Genomic DNA, 26,402 nt, shown 5'->3' with positions numbered 1-26,402 from the left:
GGAGCAAATGGTGTCAAATTGAGTTGGGGAGATGCTTATCTTAAACGACGCTATCTCCCTGGCATAAGAGAAGTTAAATTTCTCCACCTTTAAACCCACGGCTTTTATTTTGCTTTGAATGAAAGCAGTTACATCATTAGATGTGAGGTCAGGGGCCAGCCGTGAAACAAAAACTTGTCGTTTTGGTGGGACTCCCACCAGTGGTTTAGTCACCGCAGGTCTAGTACCTGTGGTGGCAATATCCGGAGGTCCGGAACGTCTATTTACTGGTGGGATCGGGATAGACGGGACAACTAGTGAACTTGCGGACACCACGGACACGGACGCAGCAGACGTACTTGGCTGCACATTCTCCGAGGCGATGAATTCGGCTACCGAATCTGCATCGCCAGCAGCTTTCGTTGCCTTTGGAGTGGCAAACGAGATCAACTGCTGTACACTTGGAGTGGTCGGAGTCAATTTTTCGGCGGCGGACGGCTGAGTGACGGTTGGCACTTGCAGGTCCCGCGGAGTGACCTTTTTGCGCCTCGGAGACTCATTCAGCAGCTTTAAACCGCTAAACTGAGCCTCCATGGCTAGGAGCCGATCGTACTGGTTTTTAAAACCAACGGTCAGCTCCTTAAAGCCACTCCGCGTCTGCCTCATGAAAGCCACCATGTCTTTCTCCACCGCACGGCATGCCTCGCAACTGTAATGCAAGCCATTACGTTTGGCTATGGCATCGCTCACGAGGCCAGAAAATCCCGCGCATTTTGCGTGGACTACGCTGTCGCAGAGCCAGCAGGGGACATTTGGCTGATCGTGAGTGATCTGCTTCTTGCAGGTTTTTTTAGCGCAGACCACAGCGAATTCCATTTTTTTTTATTATTCAAATATTTTATTAAAATCAAAAAAATTAAAAATTTCCAAAACAAATTGGTATCAGACCAATGTGCCAGACAACGCTCAAAGCGGAATTGGTAAGAAAAAAAAGAGAGCAGAGTGGAGAGCGGTTATAGCGAGAGCTACTAGATAGAGAGCGCTATTGCTCAGAAAGTTGAAACAGCGAGAGAGAAAGAACAGTTATTGAGGTTGAGGTGATAGCGAGAGAGTGATAAGACAACAAAAGCTACCAGACGAGAGCGGACTGCAATGCAATACTCACTCACTGCAACAACACAACACAACACAAGCCGACGCCGAAAAATAAAAAGTTAAATAATATTTTAACACAAATCAAAAGGCATGCACTCGCGTAAAAGAATAGGTTTCCCGATTGTTGTCTGGTTAGAAAGTATATTTAGAATTTAATTAGGAAAACTCCGGCTGTTTATTCGAAACAAAAGGAAAAATGCGGAGCGCAAAACAAAAACACGTCTGATCACTACGAAAGAGAACGAAGTTTTTGATTGTGCGTTTTTAGTTTTCTCGAATCTGCAATATTGTGGATGCAACAGATTTTCTTCTTTTGTGGGGGCGGAAGGGGGTAGCGCGAAATTTAGAGATATACGTTTTATGGTGGGATCTAAAAGGAGTGGATACCAAATTTGGTTTATCTAGCCTTAATAGTCTCTGAGATTTGTGGATGGACGGAAGGGGTGTGGCGAAATTTTGACACAAAACGGTCAAGGTCCGATGTCACAGGAGTGTGGATACCAAATTTGGTTTCTCTGGCTTTTATAGGTTCTGTGATCCTTGAACTCATATTTTACAATTGGCAAAACCGACCATAAAACCTGTGTGTTAGAGAGAGACAGAACGAGAGAGAATGAAATTGTTTTCTTGATTCTGGCTATTATAATTATACGATCTGGCTCAGATTTTACACTCTAGAACGTATAGTCATCCTCTACGATGCCACAGATTTTCGCCCTTTGTGGGGGCGGAAGTGGGCGGGGCAAAGTTTTGAAATATACTTGTAGCAGTGACATAAGTCCGGATATAAAACGTCGTTGCTATGGCTCTTATAGTCTTTGAGCACTAGGCGCTGATAGGGACGGACAGACGGACGGACGGACAGACAGACAGGGCTCAATCGACTCGGCTATTGATGCTGATCAAGAATATATATACTTTATGGGGTCGGAAACGATTCCTTCTGGACGTTACACACATCCACTTTTACCAAAAATCTAATATACCCCAAAACTCATTTTGAAATTGGTATTTACTCATTCCACACAACCCAAGAGGTAGAGTTTTTGGTGGGTTTTTTTTAGAGTTGTGTTCCCAATGGGCCTAATACACTATATTTGGGGTCCCCTCAATTTGTATTTACGAGCGTAAAGATACCAGAACTCCGACTATTGCCTACAATGAGTATGGCTTTCATTCATTTCGCATTCAACTTCTTCTCGTAAGCAGCGCTTAAGTTTTTGGGAGGAATCACTTCCTCAATGATTGCGAACTGCATTAAACATGGTGTCGTAAGCTGTGTTCAGAATATTATCGTCATCAGGATAATATTTCTTGAACACATCTACCGCATGGCTATAATCCCATAGGACGGGTGTGTACGAGAGAGACGTGTCGTCGGGCGCTGCGTAGCGCCCGAAAATTGACCAAATTAATTTTCTTGTATCTTACAAATTGTGGACCAAATTGACCAAATTAATTTTCTTGTATCTTACAAATTGTGGATGCACAGATTATCGTCTCTTGTGGGCTCAATCGACTCGGCCATTGATATTCTTTATGGGGTCTGAAACGCTTCCTTCTGGACGTTGCACACAACCCATTCTTCCCACAAATCTAATATATCGGATGTAAAAATGTTCCTGCTATATTGGTCATTTCACCCACTGTGCTGGTTGTTCTTCTTCTCACACGCAAGTATTTATGAAAATAGGTACATATACATATTATACATACATATATGTATATATATCAGGATAAAATATATATCTTTATAAAATACATACATACGTAATATTTAACTTACCAGCACAAGTGTTCCGTCCACGCGCTGGACCTTGCTCACTGGCCTGAAATTTATGAAATATTTATTTGTATGGCAAAAACCCTCTAGCTGAACCCTCCACGAGGGTGCCGGCTGGGCAATGGACAGTGCATTATCCCGGGCGAGGATAATGCACTGTCGCTTGCCCTGCCCGGGGTAATGCAGTGTCTAGCTAAGGCTATGGTCCATCGTCTTCCCGATCTAAAGTCGGGGGAACTGAACCAAGGCCATGGCTAGAGGTGCCTGGCGGCCAGGCATAAAACGCTAGGGGGTGGTCCCCCCGAAAAACATTAACCGGTATGGACCTTCGGGCCAAATATGTAGGCAGATAAGGAGCAAGCACGGGTTGGGAAGTCAACCCAAACGTCGGTGGAAAGCGTGACTGCTACCACCGGCGGGCACGGGGAGGAGCAATCCTCTCTGCGTGTCACCAGCGGTCACACCTCGGGCATGGCGGGAGCAGGTCATGTCAGTTGTAATAAGGTCATGTCAGTTGTAATACTACTGCCACTAAAACGACGCGTTGCAGGGTGAGCCGCGCGGGTGCCGTTGTCGACGTAGACTCGGACCTGGAGAGCGTGCAAGACCGAAGAGGAAAGCCTTCTCCGCTCGCCGGAACCAGGTACCAGCTCCCTGCGTAGGGAAGGGCCGAAGCGTTCCAGGGAGGGGATGAAGGCAAAAGCTCAGTATAAGGCGGCCCTCAAGTTACTGAGCCGGCTCCGGGGCAAGGCGGATATCTCCCAAGAGGAGAAGTCCAAGCTAGCCTGGGCTGAGCAACGGGTACAGGAGGGTCGCGAACACTATGCGCAGTTGCCCCAGATGAAGGCAACAAACGGTGGATTCGCCAACAAGGTGGAGGAGATGTTGGCCACCAAGAGGCAACGCTCGATCGAGAGTGCTGCCAAAGACACTCCGGCGAGCGGCAACGCGGGCTCAAGGTGGCCACCCCCCAGCCAAAGACGAGGATGCCGAGACAGAAGGCCATGAGCGAGGTGTCCAAGAGACATCTCATTGTGGCCTTGATCGATCGCAGCGACGAGAACGGGAAGATGACGGCGGCGCAGTGGAAGTTAGTCCACGCGCAGCTCGTCGAGGCACTGTTCTCGCGAATGGAGGAGGACCCTAGCGCTCCCATGCCCACATTCGATGGAGCGGGATGGCTGGACGAACCTCAAGGAATTCATCAAGATCGCCAAACAAGCGAACGAAGAGATTGTCAATGAGGAATATAAAATCCTACTTAGGAGCTACAAGAAGGAAATACGTAAGGCACAAAGGAACTCGTGGAGAAACTTCTGCTCCAACATTGAGAAAGTGCCCGAAACCGCTAGGCTCCGGAAGCTGCTCTGAAAGCAGCCCACAGTACAGAGCGAACTAAAACTAGACAACGGACAGTAGACAGAGGGCAGTAAAGAAGCCCTAACAGCACTAATGGAGGCGCACTTCCCTGGATGCACCGAGGTCACTGACGCCAAGGAGCATTAGGACATAGCAACTGAGTAACAGCACCCCCCAATAGGTCTGTTAACCACTAAGAGAATCCACTGGGCCATAGACTCCTTCGCGGGCATAAAAGCACCAGGACTGGACGGGATATAGACCCCCCCGAAAATTAACCAAACTAGGCTGACTCCAAAATCACAGGTGAAATACCTAGGCACAGTACTGGACAGCAAGCTGGCATGGAGGCCCAATGTAGTGGAAAGGATGAAGAAGGCTACCATTGCGCTTTATGCATCCAAGAAGATGCTCAGCAGCACATGGGGCCTGTCACCTGCTCTAATGCACTGGATCTACATCTCGGTGGTGCGACCAACTCTGCTGTATGGAGACTTAGTGTGGTGGCAGGCTACTGAAAAGAAGACATACCATAAGCTTATGGAAAAGACTCAGCGACAGGCTCTGCTCTCTATTACAGGGGCGCTGAGGTCAACCCCAACAAAAGCACTCGAAACTGTACTCGGAATCGACCCCCTAGACATTCACGCTCGCCTGATTGCGGGAAAGGCAGCACAACGCCTTATAGCATCAGGAAACCTATCGATACAAGGATACGGGCACAGTTCAATTGGCAGGGACATGACCAGATCAACTGATTACATGACCCCCTTGCCTTGACGTCAAAATAACCACATCTTTGGGGCCTGAAGATTGGAAAATTGGAAGGGACCAAACTGAGCACCTCAATATATACACAGACGGCTCCAAGATGGACGGAGGAGTAGGAGCGGGCCTATACTGTACAGACCCTGAGATAAGGCTGTCGTACAAGCTACCGGACCAATGCAGCATATTCCCGGCAGAAGTTTTTTCCATCGGGAAAGCAGCGGAGGTCGCTCTCCTAACAGAACGAGCACACGATGCGGTCAACCTATTCGTCGACAGCCAAGCGGCGATAAGATCCATGCAGTCGTCCGCGGTCAGTTCCAAAAGTGTCTTGGCAGGGAGGCATTAGACATCCTAAGCACGACAAAGGCAGTGCGGATCTATTGGGTTCCCAGCCACCAGGGCATTGAAGGAAACGAAGCGGCGGACGTACTAGCTAAGAAAGGCTGGAGGGCTGGAGAATAGGAGAACCGAGAACGTGCCTGTCTCCCTTAGAACGCTGCAATGCGATCTAGAGAAGCAGGCTAGAATACAGACTGAAAGCAGGTGGAACAGTACCACCACCTGCAGAACCTCGAAGATAATGTGCAAGGAACGCAACGAGAAACTTAGAAACTACCTACTGCACCTACCACGAAAGGACTGTAGATTGCTAGTGGGAATACTTACAGGTCACTGTCTGGCTGCTGCACATGCAGCTAAGCTAGGCATCACCAACAGAGATAGTTATAGGAAATGTGCTGAACCTGGGGCTATCGAAACCCTGAAACATTTCATCTGATACTGTCCGGCTCTCTCAAGGGCAAGGAGGAGAAACCTGGGCGCCCCAGTGCTGGCATAACTGGAAGAAGCCTCCAAAAGGACTCCACAGGAACTGCTGGCCTATGCTAAAAACACCTCGATTCTCGGGGACTTTAAAACCACCTAAACACTCCCGCGACGGTTCATACACCCCCACTATCCGGATAACTAAGGGCCAGATTGGCCTATGCGTGGCCCCGCTGAGGGACGTCCGGGTTAACCTAACCTAACCTAACCTATTAATTTTTGTGTATAATGATTATAAATATGCAGAACAGCTCTTTCTCATAGTATTTTAAATTCCCCATGAGGTTCACTTCTTCAAGCTTTAGACGCTCGGCGTAGACGTCCCGCTCGACGTATCTTAATTTTTCTCTTAAACGGCTCGCCTTCTTTCCATACTCTAAAATATATTTCTCAAATAAATTAATAATATTAGGCATTGTCATTGTCAAAAATATAATTACACTTATCCGCAAGATGGGTTTAACTTAAAATTTCTGCATTTGAAACTAGTAAGAAACTGTTAATATATAATGAATAGAATATATATTTTATTAACATTTATTCGCATTTTATTTATTCGCAGGCCTTGGGATCGCAAGATGTCATGGGCAGGGATGCAATCTACAAAAGTGTCTCCATGGTGCTGGACAACATTGAGGCATATGGATATGGCCCGAGATTGATGGCCATCATCTCTGACGGATGCCCCACCAATTTGTTTGCAAAGATGGACGTCGCCTAGAAGTACCCTGTGCTCTGGGACGTCGCTCACCTGCTCAAACTTTTGGCGAAGGAAAAGGTTGTGAATTGGCGTTGCTCCTTCAAATGTCCAATAGTTCCAAATAAATAAATTCAATATTTTTCCTTATTTTTGTTTCTTTTATTAAAAATATACGTAAAAGTCATAACATTTACAGCACAATCCAAAGAAAATACGAATTTGATTTTCTATTAAATCTTTATACAGTTTGGCTAAATTTTTAGAAAAACTTATGGTAATATTCATAAAAAGAGAGTAAGGAATCAAATTCAATTGAAATAACTCAAATTTCCGCTCTTCAAAAAAGCGACACTTGAATACAATACTCAGAATGCGGACATCGAAAAAATGTTAAAAATCAAAAAATCATCGAATTGAAATCCCAATTAAAAGAAAATAAATATGGCTTGAGATAAATATGGCTTCAAAGGATGAAGCATTAAGGTATGTAGGTTCATTAATAGGTGAGTGCGCTTTCTGTCAAGGTGTACCTAAATTCCATTGCTCATAGTGCTGCTATTCATCCTGTCCCAAAAAAAATCCGTTCTCTTTCGTAGTGATCAGACGTGTTTTTGTTTTGCGCTCCGCATTTTTTCCTTTTGTTTTGAATAAACAGCCGGTGTTTTCCTAACTAAATTCTAATTATACTTCCTAACCAGACAACAATCTGGAAACCTATTCTATTACGCGAGTGCATGCCTTTTGATTTGTGTTAAAACATTATTTAAGTTTTTATTTTTCGGCGTCGGCTTGTGTTTGTGTTGCAGTGAGTGAGTATTGCATTGCAGTCCGCTCTCGTCTGGTAGCTTTTGTTGTTTTATCACTCTCTCGCTATCACCTCAACTTCAATAACTGTTCTTTCTCTCTCGCTCTTTAAACTTTCTGAGCAATAGCGCTCTCTGTTTAGTAGCTCTCGCTATAACCGCTCTCCACTCTGCTCTCTTTTTTTTTACCAATTCCGCTTTGAGCGTTCTCTGGCACATTGGTCTGATACCAATTTGTTTTGGAAATTTTAATTTTTTTTTCGTAAATTTTCTTGAGCAAATATATAAATAATAAAAATGGAATACGCTGTGGTCTGCGCAAAAAAAAACCTGTAAGAAGCAGATCACTCACGATCAGCCGAATGTCCCCTGCTGGCTCTGCGACAGCGTAGTCCACGCAAAATGCGCTGGATTTTCTGGCCTCGTGAATGATTCTATAGCCAAACGTAATGGCTTGCATTATAGTTGCGAGGCATGCCGTGCGGTGGAGAAGGACATGGTATCTTTCATGAGGCAGGCGCGGAGTGGCTTTAAGGAGCTGACCGTTGGTTTCAAAAACCAATACGATCGGCTCCTAGCCATGGAGGCTCAGTTTAGCGGTTTAAAACTGCTGAATGAGTCTCCGAGGCGCAAAAAGGTCACTCCGCGGGAACTTCAAGTGCCAACCGTCACTCAGCCGTGCGCCGCCGAAAAACTGACTCCGACCACTCCAAGTGTGCAGCAGTTGATCTCGTTTGCCCCTCCATAGGCAACGACAGCTGCTGGCGATGCAGATTCGGTAGCCGAATTCATCGCCTCGGAGAATGTGCAGCCAAGTACGTCTGCAGCGTCCGTGTCCGTGGTGTCCGCAAGTTCACTAGTTGTCCCGTCCATCCCGATCCCACCAGTAAATAGACGTTCCGGACCTCCGGATAATGCCACCACAGGTACTAGACCTCCTCTTGGCACATTTTTTGATTCTTGTGTCCCGCTTTCTTATCCGATTAGATCTGGAAAACCCCCTTGGTTTACCAAAGAGTTATCCAGTCTAAAAAACTTAAAATCAAGACTTTATAAAAAATTTCAAGAAGTGGGCTCTCCTACTTCTCACTCTCGTTATGTAATAGCTCGGTCAAACTTTTCAGTTCTTAATGCTCAATGCGAGGAGAACTACCTATCTCGTTGCAGGATAGGTTTTTCTCAGGACCCTAAACAGTTTTACTGCTTCGTAAACAGTAAGCGTAGAACGTCCGCACACCCATTCTCGCTATCATTTTGTAATACGTCGGCAAATAATGATCAGGCAATTGCCGATCTTTTTGCCCAGTTTTTCCAAACCAACTATTCTGAGGAACGCTACTCTGGTCAACCGTACCCATACGGATTACCGAGGTCGAACGGCATTTTCAGTCCCTTGTTAAATTAATATTTCCTACTTCATGATCTTCGACTAGTTAAGCCGGTGTTTTCACCGGGTCCAGACGGGGTTCCAGGTTGTGTACTCAGGTACTGCGCCGAGGCTCTGTGTGGACCATTGCTTAAACTATTCACCCTGTCCATTGATTCCTCTTGCTTCCCCCCAATCTTTTATAATTCCTCTCCATAAAAAGGTAGCAAGTCTGATGCAAAAAATTATAGAGGTATAGCAAAGTTATCCGCTATTCCCAAATTGTTTGAGAAGGTTTTAACTCCGCACTTGCAACATCTCTGCAAGTCACTTATATCTCCAACTCAGCATGGATTTATAAGGCGCCGATCAACCACCACGAACTTTTTAGAGTTTACCTCTTTCATTATTAAAGGCTTTCAAGGTAACTTACAGACGGATGTTATTTACACCGACTTTAGTAAAGCATTCGACTCTGTAAACCATTCCCTTTTAGCACATAAACTTGACCTTTTAGGGTTTCCGCCCAACCTCCTGAGATGGATTTCTAGCTATCTTTTTTCTAGGTCTCAAAGAGTCCTCTTCAAAAACTCCCTCTCTTTACCAGTAAAGGTTTCTTCGGGAGTACCACAGGGCAGCCATCTAGGCCCCTTACTCTTCACACTCTTTATTAATGACTTGCCTTCAGTATTAACATACTCTCGAGTACTTATGTATGCGGATGATGTTAAACTCTGTGTCCAGTACAAGGACATTTCATTTCATTCTCGCTTGCAATCCGATCTCAATACTTTCAGTCATGGTGTTGTGCAAACTTGTTACACCTTAATGCCTCGAAATGCAAAGTTATGACATTTCATCGTTCTAGCCCTTTGTTGGCTCCCTACACCCTATTTGGGGGTTCTCTTGAGAGAATTACCCTGGTGGATGATCTGGGTGTTATGTTAGACCCCAAGTTAAAGTTTTCCGAACACATTTCTACCATAATAAATAAGGCCATGGGCGTGCTTGGGTTTATAAAGAGGTGGTCAAAGGAATTTGACGACCCCTATATAACAAAGACTCTCTATACCTCGCTTGTTCGTCCGATCTTAGAATACGGCTCCTGTGTATGGTGCCCTCAGTACAAAGTACACCAGGACCGTATAGAATCAGTACAGAAAAACTTTTTACTCTTTGCTCTGCGGGGCCTTAACTGGGATGCGGGTGTAAGACTCCCATGTTACCCTAGTAGACTATTATTAGTAAACCTCCCATCCTTAGTTAACCGTAGAAAAATGCTTGGTGTGATATTTATGCACAACTTGATCAGGGGTGACATAGACAGCCCTGATCTGTTGAGCCGCATAAACTTCACGATTCCTATTAGACTGACTAGAAATTTTATACCGTTGTTCCTTCCACTTTGTAGATCGAATTATTCCTTGCATGAACCGTTTAGGGTCTTATGCTCGGATTATAATTCCCTCTACCATATTATATCCAACACTAATTCTCATCCTCTTATTAAATTATTAATCCTTACACACGTTTCTATTAATTAGTAAGTGTAGTGGTATTTGTATTTTGATTGCATGCTTAGTTTCTTAGTAAGTTTAGTGCTAATTTTCCTCGAATGTCTATGTCTAATGTCTAATATCTATCTTTCTTGCATGTTCGCGTTTGGTTCGGCTACGCACCGCGCGTCATGCGGCAGCGCCCCTCGGTCGGTTGGGCGGGAGGAGGGCTGCGTTTTGCCTGGGATCCGCGCGTAACAGCCTTCTGCTGGTGTCACACGGGCCACTTGACGGTGCAGTAACTGCATCGCCTCTTGAAAGATGCAGTCATTGCATGTCAACGTCCAAGAAAAAACGGGGGGGAACGTTGTGAGTTGCTGCGGACACCGCAACTCTACAGTTATACCCGATACTAAGTCAGTATGGCTCTCCTCCGGCAGACGCCGCTAATATTAAACGACACGACAAAGACAATGCAAATTGATTTGTTCCTTTTGGCTACAAAAATTATCTGATCCAAATTCAGCAACCGGATAGATATAGTCATTCTCTATGATTCTGCGTTTTTAGTTTTCTCGAATCTGCAATATTGTGGATGCAACAGATTTTCGTCCTTTGTGGGGGCGGATGGGGATGGGGCGAAATTCTGAGATATACGTTTTATAGTGACATATAAAAGGAGTGTGTGTACCAAATTTGGTTACTCTAGCCTTAATAGTCTCTGAGATTTGTGGTTGCCTCAGATTTTTGTCCTTTGCGGGGGCGGAAGGGGGTGTGGCGAAATTTTGACACAAAACGGTCAAGGTCCGATATCACAAGAGTGTGGATACCAAATTTGGTTGCTCTAGCTCTTATGGGTTCTGAGATCCTTGAACTCATATTTTGCAATTGGCAAAACCGACTATGAAACCTGTGTGTTAGAGTGAGACAGAGCGAGAAAGAGTGAAATTGTTTTCGTGATTCTGGCTGTAATAATTATACGATCTGGTTCAGATTTTGCACTTTAGAAGATATAGTCATCTTCTACGATTCTGCGTTTTTAGTGTTCTCGTATCGTCGAAATTGTGGATGCCACAGATTTTCGCCCTTTGTGGGGGCGGAAGTGGGCGGGGCAAAGTTTTGAATAATTTTTGGACGGACGGACAGACGGACAGACGGACAGACGGACGGACGGACGGACGGACAGACAGACATGGCTCAATCGACTCGGCTATTGATGCTGATCAAGAATATATATACTTTATGGGGTCGGAAACGATTCCTTCTGGACGTTACACACATACACTTTTACCACAAATCTAATATACCCCAATACTCATTTTGAGTATCGGGTACAAAAATCTCTTCAAAATACACTAGGCTAGGAAATCTTTTCCGCAGGCCATGGCACGGGCAACACCACCGCCAACACCAACCGTCTGGGCCTTGCTGCCCTTGCCAGCAGGAAGAGGCGCTCAGGTGAGCCACGATGAACGGTAGACATTCAACGAACATTGTAGCTGACACTATTGTAATTTCAGCTCCATAATTATCGACGAGGAGGCGAAAAGCGCGCGAAAATCGAATTCTATTCTATTCCTCTATTCCGCCCTCTCTGACCTCAACTCTAGTCGTGCTACGATAACAGCCACAGTTACAGCCACCGGCATGTGCAATGGCAGCCTTGGTCGCGCAGTGCAGCGCAATGAGGCGAAGTTGGAGGAGCAGCAGCAAGGCCAGAAGGTGAGTTCTGGTTGAAAACTAACGAGTTGCCTTACTATTGGCGATCAGGAGATCATGTACCGCAAAGACCTATTCGACAAGCAGCGGCAAAAGGAAATATTACTTGCGCCAGAGCAGGGGCAGCTCGAAAAAGAGCGCCAAAAGATCAGGGCCAAAAGGGATTATCTTCGGCAATTGACATTTCAATGCATAGGAACACCTCCAGAAGAAGAGAAATCCTTAATTCCTCTAATCCCTAAGAGGACCTATGAAGTACCAGCCGACAACAGCAGCTCTATTACAAGTAACCAGCCTAACCGGTCCCCATGTCTAACAGACTATTGTACGGTGGACTCAATAAACATGTAGAACAAAAATTAAATTTCTTGTATTTTATTTACATATATTTATAATTGGGAACAGTAAAAAATAAAAATACAATACAATTAATAATACAAATATTTTAGCATTTTTTGCTTTTCTTTTCCATTCTTCCTTCAAACGTAAACAAACTTATTCCATTTGTTCTCCTCAAGCTCATATGTGTATGTATGAGTAAGTAAGGACAAAGTACAAAGCAAAATGCAAAATTTTCAAAAATTTTAAATTTTTGTATCGATTTCTAAATACAATTTTGTTACCTCTAATCACTAACCATACAGTATACATACTGTATGGTTAGTGCTCTAATAGATAAGAAATACCGCAAATGTACTGACGAATTCAAGTTATTTTATACATATGAAGGCCTTTTGGTATATTATTATGTCAAAAATAAAATTAAGGTATATTTGTTTCCGTATTATTTAATATATTTGCCAAAAATATTATCTCATATTTATCTCATATAGAACATTATTATTTACATTTTCCCTTCAGATTACGCTTTTTGTAATAACATAAAAATGTAGTTAATATGTAGCAAGTGTTTTTAGCGTGTATTTACAATGTAAAGAAATTATGATTGTTGACTTGACATTTTTTTATTTAAACCCTATTTTACCCTATTTATAAACAATTCCAATAAAGGTGGTACTTAAAATTAGCCATTTTTATATAAAATTGATCAGATTATCGGGTAAAACTATGTGTTCAGGGCTGAGAGTCCGAATATCAAAAACGAGAAAAATGATGCAACTTGAATAAAAATAGTTCTTCAGTATATTTACAGTATATTTTAAAATTTGTTACGTATTTCGCTATATTTTCGTCAGACCGTATATTTGATCCGCGATAAGTCCGCGGCCACACTGGTCACACTGCTGTCAAAGAAAATGGCGAAGGAATTTTTCGGAGGGATTGAAAATTATTAATTTATTTTATTTTGTGACGGATAAAAACATTTTAGTACTCAACAAGTGTGCCTAAAGAAACTCGTGATTTAATGTTTCAATCATATAATTTAAATATGTAAGAATAGGGCGAAAAGCATGCGTTTGCATGTACCCTTGTGCATTTTACAGCCATACATGTGTATACGTGCATATGTATATATTTTATTTAATGCTATATCTTCTTTGAAATTGTAAATGTAGTTGTGCATATCTAACAGTACAACTAATTATATATCTTCTGTTAACATTAATAACCAAAAAACCCCGACTCCACGTAGTTGACGTTTTCACCAGCATATGTGTACATATACAACAACCATTATGAAGAGACTGATGTGAAGTTTTAACGAAAAATATCTATTTGCAGAATTAATAATTGAATATGATATGTCTTACTCTTTTTACATGAATACTAGCTCAAGTCAAGTGTGTTTTAACTGCGCGCGTGGTTCAGATATCTAAATAATTGTTTGCCGTTCCTTCACTCTGGATCAGGCAGGCTTGATTATCCGGGATCTATAAATGAACCAAAATCAAATCCAGCAACTTACCTCTCACCTATCACAGGCTCTTGATCAAAACTACGATGTAAGATTACTAATTATACAGCATGATATGAATGCTTACAGGACAATAATTTAATTACAGGTCGTCAATATGGATGCTGTTCTCTCTGTCATATGTGCTCTGGAAGGCACAACGATCACTAAGGAGCAACTGGAGGCCACCAGATTGGCAAAGTATATAAACCAACTTAGACGGAGAACCAAAAACGAACATCTTGCCCGACGTGCGAAATCCCTACTGAAGATGTGGCGAGAAATGGTGGGGATTCAGCAAACGGCTAATGATTCTCAGCACCATCACAGTCAGCCCACATCCCTTCCGACTCCGCCATCAGCACATTTTTATAAGTATACTGCGGGATCGGCAGACAGCAACTTGACCGAAACAGTTGTTCATCTGCCCGTTTCACCTTCGGTACCGTCACACCGAACGATTTCAGATTTGCATTCAAATATCGACTCCTCTGAACCGCCGCCTGCTGTCCTGCCTTCCCAACACCAATCAAACTTCTTAAACCTTATTAACAATATAAGCAAATGTGAACGCGAAGAAAGCAACTCTAGCATGTTAATACAAGCTCATAAGCAGCCGCAATCGCAGCAATTCCAAAATAGGCCTCTTGGACTGCCACTTCCTTTTATCAGTGAACAGTCATTGAATTCGGTATCAATCTCATCCGATGTCGGAAATGATAAAAAAGGTGAAGCTTCAATTGTGATCGATATAGTAACCGATTCTGACGAAAACGACAATGAGAGTGCAAGTACAATACAGGGAAAACCCACAGCGGCAGCGTCAGCACCATTTACAATATCGCCTGCTCCATGCCCACGTCCCAAAAAGTTTAAAAAGGATAAAAAGCATAAAGAAAGGGACAGGTCTAAGTCTTCGTTACTGGCCCAGAACGAGTTGATTGGACAACACTCCAGCAGATACAGCGCGAAAGTAAAGGAAGGCCAATCACAAACAGCTCAGGCAACAGACTCTGGTATGAGAAAATCAATTAATATTTTTTCAAAAAAGCGTTTTACCTTGTACTGTCTTGATATGATTGATAAGAATATTATTCAAATTCTGATCTCATAACGAAAATGATTTGTATGTCACTAATTTAGTTTTATATTAATCATTGGTTTTATTTTCTTGTAGAAATTTTTTCTCTGTCTAATAGCTCGATGAGTTCAATCTTATCTGGGGATGCAGCTTTATTGAACCCACAGCATAAATTTCGAGCAAATGCATCCGAGCTTACATTCACCGGCAGATTTAAGCCAGTAAACCATTTGGATAGTGCAAATCAGGATAATTCCGCTCTGCCGATAGGGCAGAATATCGTATTCCGACAAAATGAATCTGAGAGACCAATATTTGAGGATTCAATTACAAACGACTCGAGTACGTCTTGCAGTCGGCTCTCTCCTCCGACTGTCGAAGAACGCCGAAAATCCGATAAAATCGATGATTCTATTAGGCAGCAAATTGCAACATCTATACAAATGCCAATGCCTTCGATTGGGTTGGGCCACGAGTCAAATAGTAGGACTGAATATTTGGAAAATTCATCGAAGTCTCAAGTTCCTAAAAAACGTGGTCGGAAGAAAGGCTCAAAAGGCGTGGATGCTGTAATTGCTAAGGAATCGTCGAGCCTTTCTCAGCAAATTTTTTTTGGCGTTGGCTCTACGGTGAAAAAGGTAAAGACCACCAAAGAACTTTTCAGTGAAATTCAGAGCAGGAAATTAATCACTGCCGTGCAGTCGCCCACAAGTAATATCTCCAATTCCTCCATATCTCGAGAGCTGACAACCCGTGCTCTAATTCCAAGACCAACTTCGTCTTGTTCTGGTTAGTGACCTATTTATATTGGTATTTCGATATTCTATCTCTTTATCTATGAATATTCCTAGACACGTCGATCCACTCGCCACAAATCATGGAAACTTATTCAGGAAATGTTACCCTAATGGGTGTTGACAAATTTTCAAATAAAAATGAAGGTGAGTTCCTAATCGGTGACTGTATATGTGTCTAGATGTACGCGTCGGTTCTCAAAACTGTGCCTTAAGATAGGTGTCAGATCATCACAGCTATTAGCTTAGCGTCAAATCAAAAACTTTTTTACTAAATAAATAGATATTGGTTATGTTGACACATGTAACACAAACCATTTTTAGAGAAAGCTTATTAGAAAAATTATGTTTTGCAGATGCCGGTAATACGGATAGTGATACCATCACTTCAGAGCCATCTCAAGATAGCAACAAATCGCAGGAAATTAAGGAATGTACTTCATTGGACAGCAATAGCAATTCTCTCCAGACTTTATCTCTGGCGAAAAAATCAATGCACACTTCAAAGTCGGAGAACTATAGCGATGTAACCACACAACTAATGCATCTTATTCACAGCATAAAAGGCCCATTGAGTGTCTATGAAGTTGAAAAGTTATACCGAGCTCAGATTGTGCCGTGCACCTGCCTAGTTATAGAAGAAATATGCAACCCCTTTGGCGAGCCAATCAATTTAAGTTCGGACAACGGTGTGGGCGATCCGAAGAGCGATTCAAATAATGATAACGTTTCTCGCCATAAAAAACAAGAAGAGCAATTGCCTAAACTTGAAAGATTGAGTGACAATGATTTTTCTATGGACACTCCACAGAAACCAGTTAAGTCCATATTTGATTTGGATTTTGATGAGGACGAAGACCCCTTGCAATCAATAATCAATGATATTCGGATGCCGCCAACTAAACTTGAAGAGACCAAAGAAAACGCAGATTTAAAAAACGCCCTTGCTCATTTACCAATGAATATTTCTTCACTGGATGTTGCTAGTGTTAATGCGGATACAGTACAAAATCAAATCAACAGTCATAACCAGGAGGGCGAGACAAGTGAAGAACAGAATGTCGCTATTCCTGTTTTCACTTGTCACGAGGATCCCGATTGCGTTGCAAAGCAAAGGTTTCATGTGCAAACCAACAAAGTGAATAATTTTCATATAAATGCGTTACACAACTTTTATATACCAAATATAAATGGCAATTGGGATAGCATCGACTCATCTATTGTCTCAGAATCTACAATAACCGACTTTCTCAATACCCTGGGGTCCTATACAGTCACGGATGGAGCTGACGTTGTTCCCAAATATGGCTCTCTTACATACGACCGAATTAGAAAGGATCTGAGTTCTATTAAATTTACAAGCTCTTTTAAAACCAGACCCTTAAAATCATTTATGCCACCGTTTCTTGGAGTGGCAAAGTGTTTGCCCACGTGTCGTCTCGCTAGAAGCAGTTTTAAGAAAAAACAAATTCAGTCACCGCCGCCCCCACTCATAGTGATTCCAAGTACAATAGAAGGCTTGGACCCGGACATCATGCAGAAGGATTATAATGGTGGCAGTCCACTGAAAGTGGATGTTGATGTATTAGTTTCTGGCCATGATAACAACGAAAGCAATGTGCAAATGCAAGTTAATTTACAGACCAAGAGTGACCCAACTCTTAGTTACAACTTACTAAAGCTCGCCAATGACGAATTACCTTTTGAGGAAACTGAGCCGAACGATAAAGGCAGTGAATACGAGAATCAGGATAACGGTCGCTTTAGTAGTAGTAGTAACAGTAGCTGCAGCAACTCTAGCAATTCCAGTTTGAAAAAAACACAGGATTCAATTAATGAAAAGCTGAGAAATCAGAGGTCTCAGCGATACAGAGTCCAATCTGTAGAAGAGGAGACCAATAGAAAACGTCGCGGGAAAAATAGAAAAAAGAGAAATATTAAAGAAAATCCACCCATTAAGCGCATTAAGATTTCTTTGAATGGAACAATTTCAAACCTTAGTAGTAGTAACAACAGCAGTTCAAGTGAAAGTGAAACTGAAACCGGCCTAGAGAACGAAAATGAAGTCGAGAATGACTATGAAAATAATAATGATGAGGAATATGCCGTTGTTCAACGACCCACGTGTGGCGATGGCGCTAGCAACAACCACATTGTGATGACAATAAAGAAAACACCAAGTAAAATCAATTCTCCAGCCAACTCAATGTCTGCTACTTCACCTATTAATGCATCCGAGACAAGAAACGTAAAAAATTCATTTTCCGACTCTAATCGGCCCAATCTGCTGACATCAAGTACTTCGATCGCACCCCTGTATCAAATCGACGGTGGCAGAAGATTGTTATTGTCCAAAAAGTTCAGTCGACGCCCTCATCGTCGGCGTCGTTATCGTCAATGTCGTCGAAAATCGGATTTGCAACGCAAAGCTATCGATTTAGAGCTTAAACATTTGTTCACCTACAAAACCAAGCCAGATCTAGATATCGGGTCCGCAATAAAGCTTCATAAAAAGCTATTTTTCAGTCATGAATTATGTAAACAGAATACTGCAGGCAGGAAAGAGAGAATTTTAAACTACAGCAGTAGTAGCAGTTCAAACTATGATGATGACGAAAGCGATCTGGACGGTCTTTCTTCAGAAGAGACAGCAGCAGACCTTAAGGAAAATGTTAATACTTTTAATAAATACAACTTAAATATTGAGACTGATAATACAAGTGCCGAGCGAACGGTATCTGAAGATCCACTTAAAATTGAAGAGGATCCTTATTTAACGTCGTCCAGCAATGATGTTACCGATAGCGATAACGAGAGCGATAATCATGAAGTATTCGATGAAGTTGCTAAAAGAGTCGAAGCTGACGAATTCAACGAACTGCATAACAATGGTATGCTGACATCCTTTAATTCGATATCTGTTGAGAATCAGTTAATAAACGAACCGACGTTGATGGCGGTCTCGGGCAGTGTCGACACACCCGCACCCCAATCCAATGCATCGCTGGCGTCACTACAAAATGAGAATTGTGATGATGTTAATAATCTATGCTATAATAATAACAATTTAGATGTAATTAAACATAGTCTAGCTGCTAGCCCCATACTGAATGATATCAATTATAAAAACGTCATTAGTAATACTTCTCCAAGAGTCTTAGCCAACAAATTCAGCGATTGTATTCCACAGAATATCGGAAATTCTGAACTAAGCCCCCCGATACCGTTACCCTGCGCTGAGTACCAAACTGGTATTCGACCAGCCCCCCTGACAGACCTTGCGTTATCCAGCTACGCTGATTTCAGGTGTACCCGAATTCAACAATTTAAGGAATGGCACCAAGTTCTTCAATTGCAATCATATAATAATGAGCCCTTAATAGTTCTGCCATACGTTGTGCTTGAATAATTTATACATTTCCCTAACGGGAAACTATGGAGAAAACGAAAGTAAATTTGGCCAATTATATTAAATGCTAATGTTGTGTATTCTTTAAATTATGTTAAGATCCAATCAGAGCTATTTTTTGTTAGTTGAATTTATATTTTTCATGATTACAAAAAAAATATACACAATTTAAGAATGTGGCTACCATACCAGAAATATTACTTTCGCTTGCATAATCATGTGGATTTCTGTTAAATTCTATTGTTAAAAATTATTTTACATGTTTATATTTTGAAATATTTAAGTAAATATTTAAACATAAGTAACAAATCAAATGTACATTAACTGTAAATAAATTAGCTGTACACTAAAGTAACAGGGTGCCATTTTTATACCCACACTCAAAGAGTGCAGAGCTAAATATGGCTGTAACGATGGATGTAACAGCCATAAGCCAGCGTTTTCCACTGCAGGAATGTACTGAATTTTAACCAGTATGGAAGCTGTCTCTCTAAAGTTGGAATAGGACATTTGGGAATATACGGCTTGCATACGATAAAACGAATTAAAAGTAAGTATACAATCATCAGATGAACACTTCAGAACAAGTGGAGGGATCCAACAAACGTTTGAAAGTAAATAGGTTGGATCCTGTTTATCAATGGATGGAAAGTGATCTTCAACAAAGCTGCCCAAGGGAACCATTTTACGTAGTTTTTGTATTGGATTTTCAGGATAAAAATGGTTTCGAATGCATTTAATGTTTCTCTCCCGAAGATTTGATGCAATATCCAACATTAGAGACGCTGTCGTCTGTTTCGTGCATCGTCTTCCATGATAGATTTGCTACTGACATGTCCATATATTGTCAATTGAAAGTAAAAAAAATAAATAACTCAAATATTTAAATATTCTGACTTTTATTTTCATTTCACAATTGTTATGTTTATTTTTGTGTCAATAACCGTCCGCATTTCTTTTTGTCGTGGGTTATGCTAGTACAGATCTGTGGCTGCAGACAAGAAGCCTCAACTATTTTATTGACTATTTGAGTTTTTGATGTTTATTGAGGATGCCCAAAAGTCACTAAACTAGCGAGGCCCTTTGTTTGCTATTTTGCCGTTCAGTTTATATAAGTTCATGGTCATCATTATATTAGGTCATAGAAATGTGAAAATATTAAATTATTTTAAATTTTGCTTAAACGTACGCGTAGACAATATTGGTTCGATTTAAAATATAATATCAATATTTAATGTGGGAGTTATGGTTTGTACATAAGAGCACAATTCAAGAGTAGTGTGATATTGCCGGAGTACGGATGAGATGAAATGGATGAAATGCAAGTGTATAGCATACTACATATGCATAGATAAACATATTTGTACATATATACTGTATATATATATATGTACACGTATGAATAATGAAAGCGACGTTGTATGAGCAGTCTAATAATTTCTGTGAACGCACATTCATAACTTATACTGCTACATACTCGTACTGGTAGTATTTATGCAAGTATGAGGCTATGAATATGTATACATGTAGATATTATATAGTTATTTGAATGGATCATATTTCTTCTATCTTAGCCTTCGGTGCTGTGAACGTTTACCGAAAATGCACATATGCTTTCACTCTTTTTGGCGACTGCCTTGGCCTGGTATTGACCAACATCGTCCATGATACATCCGTTCACTGTAAAAGCATATCGGTTTTCGTCTTTCGTAAATGAGTATCGAGTACGGGTTTCATCAATAGGTTTGCCATCCTTTAGCCAAACCAGATTTAGAGGCGTTGAGTCTAGTTCGCATTCGAAGGTGGCATTTTCGCCCTCAGTCACTGAAACTGAAATGGGGAACTTTACAAAGGTCGGGTGCTTCGCTTCATCCCCAGGTACGTTGACGTTGATTGTACAGGTGCTAAACGACTCGCCAGCATCATTGAACGCCTCACAAGTGTAGGTTCCGCCGTCTTCAGGGAAAATCTCGGCAATTTGCAATCGGTATATGTTGGCTTCATTAGTGTATTGGAAGTCCTTGCTGGGCTTGATCTCCTTGTTGTTGTGCAGCCAGACCACATCGAAATGCTCGGCTCCAATAATACGACAGGCCAATGTTACTGCATCGCCATCTTTGACAAACCGCGATTCTAAGTGACTGACTATTTTTGGTGGTTTGTCGCTGCCAACCACATGCCGTTTAGAGTTCTTATCTAGCGCTAAAAATATATCAACCAAAATATTTGTATTTAATTTTTGTGTAAGCGAAAAAAAGGAAGAAAGGAGAGTTAATTCCGGAGACCTAAGCTTTTAACATGTTTAAACTGTTATCAAAAACTCGTAGCCATCAATCGTTCCTATGGTAGCTATTTGGAGAATAATCTGTTTATTAATAAAAGGAGAAGGCAATTTACAAAACTTCGTTTAGATGGCTTCTGAGATAAGTTTGCTGAAAAATAGGCAAACGGACTTCGTTAGATCGACTGGTCTATTCAAGGCTCCCTTATTAAAAAGAGATGCTTTCTTCTGATGTGCGTTCAAAAATGTTGATAAATTTTAATATATGTACCTCCTATGGCGTTCAATTTTTTAAAATTCAGACTGTAACTGGACTAGGATATGTTGAGCAGATCTAATCTTCATTAGAGTCGTCCTTACAAAGGGGTTGGACAAATTATAATTGGTGAGTTTTCTTACGTTTAACGGTTAGCTTGCATTTGGTTTCCTGTGCGCTAATCGAGTTTGTAGCCGTGCATATGAACACTCCCTCGTCTTCAGGAAAAACTTCATTGATAGTTAAAGTTGCAACGCCGTTTTTGTATTTCAAGTCGATAATGTCAGACGATGAAATGGACTTTCCGTTTTTGGACCACGTGATCTGGGGTTCTGGGTCACCTTTCACATGGCAAGTCAATACCAACTGTTCACCATCACGAATAGTTAAGTCGTGAAGGGGCTTCGTAAACTCAGGCTTGCACATTAAGGAATCATCTGGCGGAACTAGCAGGAAATAGCAGTTGTAAGCGAAATTATTATTTGTCAGCCTACAATATTTAATATGTATTTTTTACGTACGTATTAACTCTTTGGTGGCACTACGTGACCTTGAGGGGCTTCCGGGAGCCTGAAGGCTATTAGCCGCATATTTCTTTTTGCCTGAAATGCTATTCTGTATGGTAGAGGAACTAGTTGAGCTTGATGTGGTAGTACTGTCAGTCTGTAATTCAACCAATTCCAAAAATAAACGCATACACTATTGCAAAAAGATAGTTTTGTCCATTGGACTACTTACCTTAGTTTCTGACGAGTTATGTGTTGAAGTAAACTGGCGGGATGTTATAATTGGTGGTGGGGCAGGTTTAATCGGCTGCTCTATATACTTGCGATCTGTTGGGAACGTTGTAAATCAAGTAAGAGCAAATAAATATTAATACAGAAATATTGAGTTGAAATCAACGTAAGTTTGATGTAGCAATGTAACCTCTGGGGGGGGGGGGGGGGGGGGGGGGGGGGTTCAGTTGGATACAATTAGATCTACCGTTCATTATTATAAACGAACTCTACGATTAAGTTAAGTTTGTGCCACTAAAAATAATTATTTTACACAGAGATATCGTAGGTGCGTAAGTAAATACATAATAGGATAAGATCCAGTTATTTTGGGTAATAGATGGATTTAGTTTCAATATAACTCTACAAATATCGTTCACCCTGTTCCGGCTGTCACTTTTTCTAAACAGTTTGAATTTTATTTATTTGATTTTCTCCGGATTGATAAAAACGAGATGTTTGTTTTCTCAAATTCAAGTGGCTATGAAAATATATTTTCTATAAAAGTGGCCAGCGTTACGTTAAGAAATTTACGAATTGTGTAATTTTTGAACTAAAAGTAAACTTTGGACAGACATATTCGTTAATCGAAATATCGAAATATTCAAATTACTCAAAATCAGAGCAACAGAGATAAAGATTAGAGAGTATCCTTATTATCATTACATAAAAGACTAAAATATTTTGTATTGGTTCTATGTTCTAAGTTAAGTATTAAATGCATGCTGAGGGAAAAACGTTATACATTCAGTTCAATTGATTATAAATTACCTCCTGAGTAAAGGAAATTGTGGGCAAGCTCTGCCTGCTCAGGCGTAACCCATTCTCCTGAGAAAATTTAAATTAGAAAATAAAGTAGAAAGCAAATTTTGTTAACAATAGATTCTCGCATAAATCGACAACGCCAACCCCACCATACAAATTATTGGAAAATATAAATTGTCAACATTATATGGTAAATAAGTCGGGAAATATATACATACATACATATATCTAAATGTTTACACCCTTTCGCCGCACATCCTTAAACAATGTATCTATTTGTACATTCTAATTATTGAAAAGAGATAAACAATGGTCGATGATCATAAAATAGCACGAGTGCTACGTAATGAAAACGAGCTTGAATACTTTGATATGTTCAAATGTATGTATGTTGTAGTTTCCGAAATAGTTTCGGAGCATTTTTATAATATTTGCTTAAAAGTTAATATTTTAACACTTGAAAATAAATTTCCTTTGATGATAGACAAAACAGAGGATACAAAATACACCTAATTTATCTCTATGATAAACTGTGTTAGCGTAATTCGCATAATCAGCAAAGACATCTGAAGCTTCGGCTTGTCGAATGAATGCTCCAATCCAGTATTACTTGTAAGTACGCTAACTAGGAATGTTTCACTAGTTTATAGTTTTGTATTTTGATAAGTCTTATATCTCCATAAAATTTTTAATTTCTTGCGATCGTGTTCGATTTAGAGAACTAATTTACCTTCAACGATAACGACGCAATCGGTCTCATCTGTTCCATGGCAATTGGATGCTTTGCAGGTGTATTTTCCAGAATCGGAGGGTTTACAGTCAATTATTTCCATAGTGACAACTCCATCAGAGTGGGTCATTGCGTATTCGTATTTGCTAAGCTCGCGACCTTCCTTGTACCACTTTACGGATGGTACTGGCTTGCCACTTAAACAACAAAGCAGCTTGCAAGTATCGCGGGCCTGCATGACGCGTGGCCGCAAAAGGAATGTAAAACTGGGTGCCGACTCGGACTCTTCTTGCCAGAATGTGTAAGGTAATGGTTCACGCCTTCGAACCGGAGTCGATTCCGTTCGATACCTGGGCTGTTCTTTTGGCAGTGGTTGGACATTTAGGAAAACGACCTCTTCTCTGGATCCATAGTGGTTCTCGGCACGTACTATATACTCTCCCCTGTCATCTAACTTCACACGGTTAATGATGAAATAGTAGTCGTCCCCAACGTAGCGTTTCATAAATTTTACACTCTGTCGCAGCTCGATATTATTGTGTGACCAGGTGAGTGTGGGTGTAGCAGTTGCAATGCATCGGCAGTAGAACTTTACACTTTGGCCCTCATAGCAAAATTGGGAAGACGGACGAATGACGAATCGCGGCGCTGCTTGTCGTCGATCGAAAACGGCATCGTGAATTTTATATTTCTCCATTAGCAATTTTCTCAGAGAGGAATATTCTGATAGACGGCCCATCGGCAACAAATATTTTTCAAAGTCCTCGTATTTTTTCCTCAATTTTTCGCGATAGGCTAGGTAACGATCGCGTGCAATCTTTTGCGTCAAACCGCTGTGATCTCCAGTGAGCCAAGGATGCAAAAGGCATTCGTGTGCCGTCATTCGTTTTTCTTTGTTGGCTAAAAGCAACTTCCGTATAAAATCTTTTCCTTCTTCAGATATGTGTCTGAAGGATTCAACATCGAAATCCCAGTCACATGCTTTAACGTTCTTAAGTGTTTGAACGTCGTTTTCTCCAGCGAATGGGGAAAGTCCACTCAATCTAAATAGAATACACATTTATTATATTATGTCTAGTACTCGCATAAGTATAATGATACTTACAGAACATAGGTCAGAACTCCTGTAGCCCACATGTCCGTATAGAAACCAACTGGTTCTCTGTTAACTATTTCTGGGGCAGCGAACTCAGCTGTTCCAGTTGTGATTTTAACGACTTCGTTGGGATCCAATCGGGTGGCCAAACCAAAGTCAATTAGCTTGACATTCGTACTGGAGCGGGTTTGGCACATAATATTCTCAGGCTTGATATCCAAGTGAATAATATTCTTCTCGTGCATGTGCCTGATGCCTTCGCAAATTTGTCTCATGTAGTTAATAACTTCGGCTTCTGTCATAACATAGCCCTCAGCTGTAATGCGCTCGAATAGTTCGCCCCCAGATAAGCTATTGAAAGATAGAATTAGAGTATGTAGAATGGGAATCATAGAATGGGGTTTGCTTACAATTCTAGTATTAGAACCATTTCGTCGTCGTCTTCGAAGGCATCGTGCAGATTGATAAGTTTTTGATGGTGCAGCTGGTTCATAATATCTATTTCTCGACGAATAAGGTCCTTCTCAATAGCATGCGACACAGGAATGAATTTGGCCGCAAAAATGTTTCCTGTGCTTCGTTCCCGGCATCGATGTACCACACCGAAAGCCCCGGTACCAATTTCCTCGAGGATATCATACTTATCGTATACACTTTGCTGGGAAATTTCAACAGGTTGTGGTACGAATTTCGAATAAATATCGAAGACGTATGAGTCATAATCCTTGATTGGCCCATCAGCTTTACCGCGTATCTTCTTGCCACTCTCGTCGAGCTCCCATTTACGCTCTGTCGTCTTCTTTTTGATAGACTCTTTCGTCTTAATCAATGTGCTAATATCTGAGGGTTCAGAGCGTCCATAGACGTTATCCGCGAAAATGCGGAAGTCGTACTCTTTTCCAGGTGTCAGTCCAGTGACTGCCATTGAAGTAAAGCGGGTGTTTCCTACACGTATCCACGAAGATAGCGGATGTTCACGTCGCTCAACAAAATAGTTTGTTATATCACTGCCTCCATCCCAGATAGGTGATTTCCAGCTGAGGGACAAGGAGTCAGTGCCAATGCTTTCGATTATCGGGAAGCGTGGAGGATCCGGACGATCACTGATTTGCACTTGAATGATTGCCGTATCTGAGCCAAGCTCATTTTCAGCCGTAATCCTATATGGTCCCGAGTCCAGGCGTGAACCATCCCGTATTGTTAAAACGGCGTGTCTCTCCTTGACCTCCACATGGTAATGACCACCAGATTCAATATTCTCTCCTTCCCTAACCCAATTAATACGAGGTTTCGGGAAGCCAGTGAATGGTATTTTAATTATAACATTCTCGCCCTTATCGAAGTAGGCAGTGTCTCTGAATCGAGGTGGAACATTCAATTTCGGAGCAGCTGCAAATTAATAA

At 41.4% G+C, this 26,402-nt stretch overlaps 2 protein-coding genes across 4 annotated transcripts in view; one reads left to right on the top strand and one right to left on the bottom strand.

Moving 5' to 3' along the window:
• Window positions 1–13,688: 13,688 nt before the first annotated feature.
• On the top strand, window positions 13,689–19,317 carry LOC6602029 (mediator of RNA polymerase II transcription subunit 26). Its single transcript, XM_002027040.2, has 5 exons — window positions 13,689–13,860; window positions 13,921–14,827; window positions 14,989–15,681; window positions 15,744–15,833; window positions 16,043–19,317. Exons 1-5 carry the CDS (start codon window positions 13,795–13,797, stop codon window positions 19,093–19,095), a joined length of 4,809 nt encoding a protein of 1,602 aa, XP_002027076.2. The 5' UTR covers window positions 13,689–13,794; the 3' UTR covers window positions 19,096–19,317.
• Window positions 19,318–19,977: 660 nt separating this feature from the next.
• The window catches only part of LOC6602028 (twitchin), a 48,031-nt gene continuing 41,606 nt past the window's right edge, over window positions 19,978–26,402 (bottom strand). For all 3 annotated transcript variants that reach the window (XM_026990975.1, XM_026990976.1, XM_026990977.1), the window contains 8 exons: window positions 25,410–26,388; window positions 25,009–25,350; window positions 23,904–24,946; window positions 23,180–23,236; window positions 22,371–22,465; window positions 22,154–22,295; window positions 21,776–22,078; window positions 19,978–21,297 (listed from right to left, as the gene is read on the bottom strand). In XM_026990975.1, the coding sequence (XP_026846776.1) occupies window positions 20,666–21,297; window positions 21,776–22,078; window positions 22,154–22,295; window positions 22,371–22,465; window positions 23,180–23,236; window positions 23,904–24,946; window positions 25,009–25,350; window positions 25,410–26,388 (3,593 nt within the window). In that variant the 3' untranslated portion in view covers window positions 19,978–20,665. The remainder of the gene's footprint in view (window positions 21,298–21,775; window positions 22,079–22,153; window positions 22,296–22,370; window positions 22,466–23,179; window positions 23,237–23,903; window positions 24,947–25,008; window positions 25,351–25,409; window positions 26,389–26,402) is intronic.

This window comes from Drosophila persimilis, unplaced genomic scaffold, assembly GCF_003286085.1.
Source record: "Drosophila persimilis strain 14011-0111.01,24,50 unplaced genomic scaffold, DperRS2 tig00000652-arrow-arrow-pilon, whole genome shotgun sequence".
Taxonomy (NCBI): domain Eukaryota; kingdom Metazoa; phylum Arthropoda; class Insecta; order Diptera; family Drosophilidae; genus Drosophila; species Drosophila persimilis.
The sequence above is the reverse complement of the archived record's forward strand: the minus strand, read 5'-3'. Positions and strand labels throughout refer to the sequence as shown.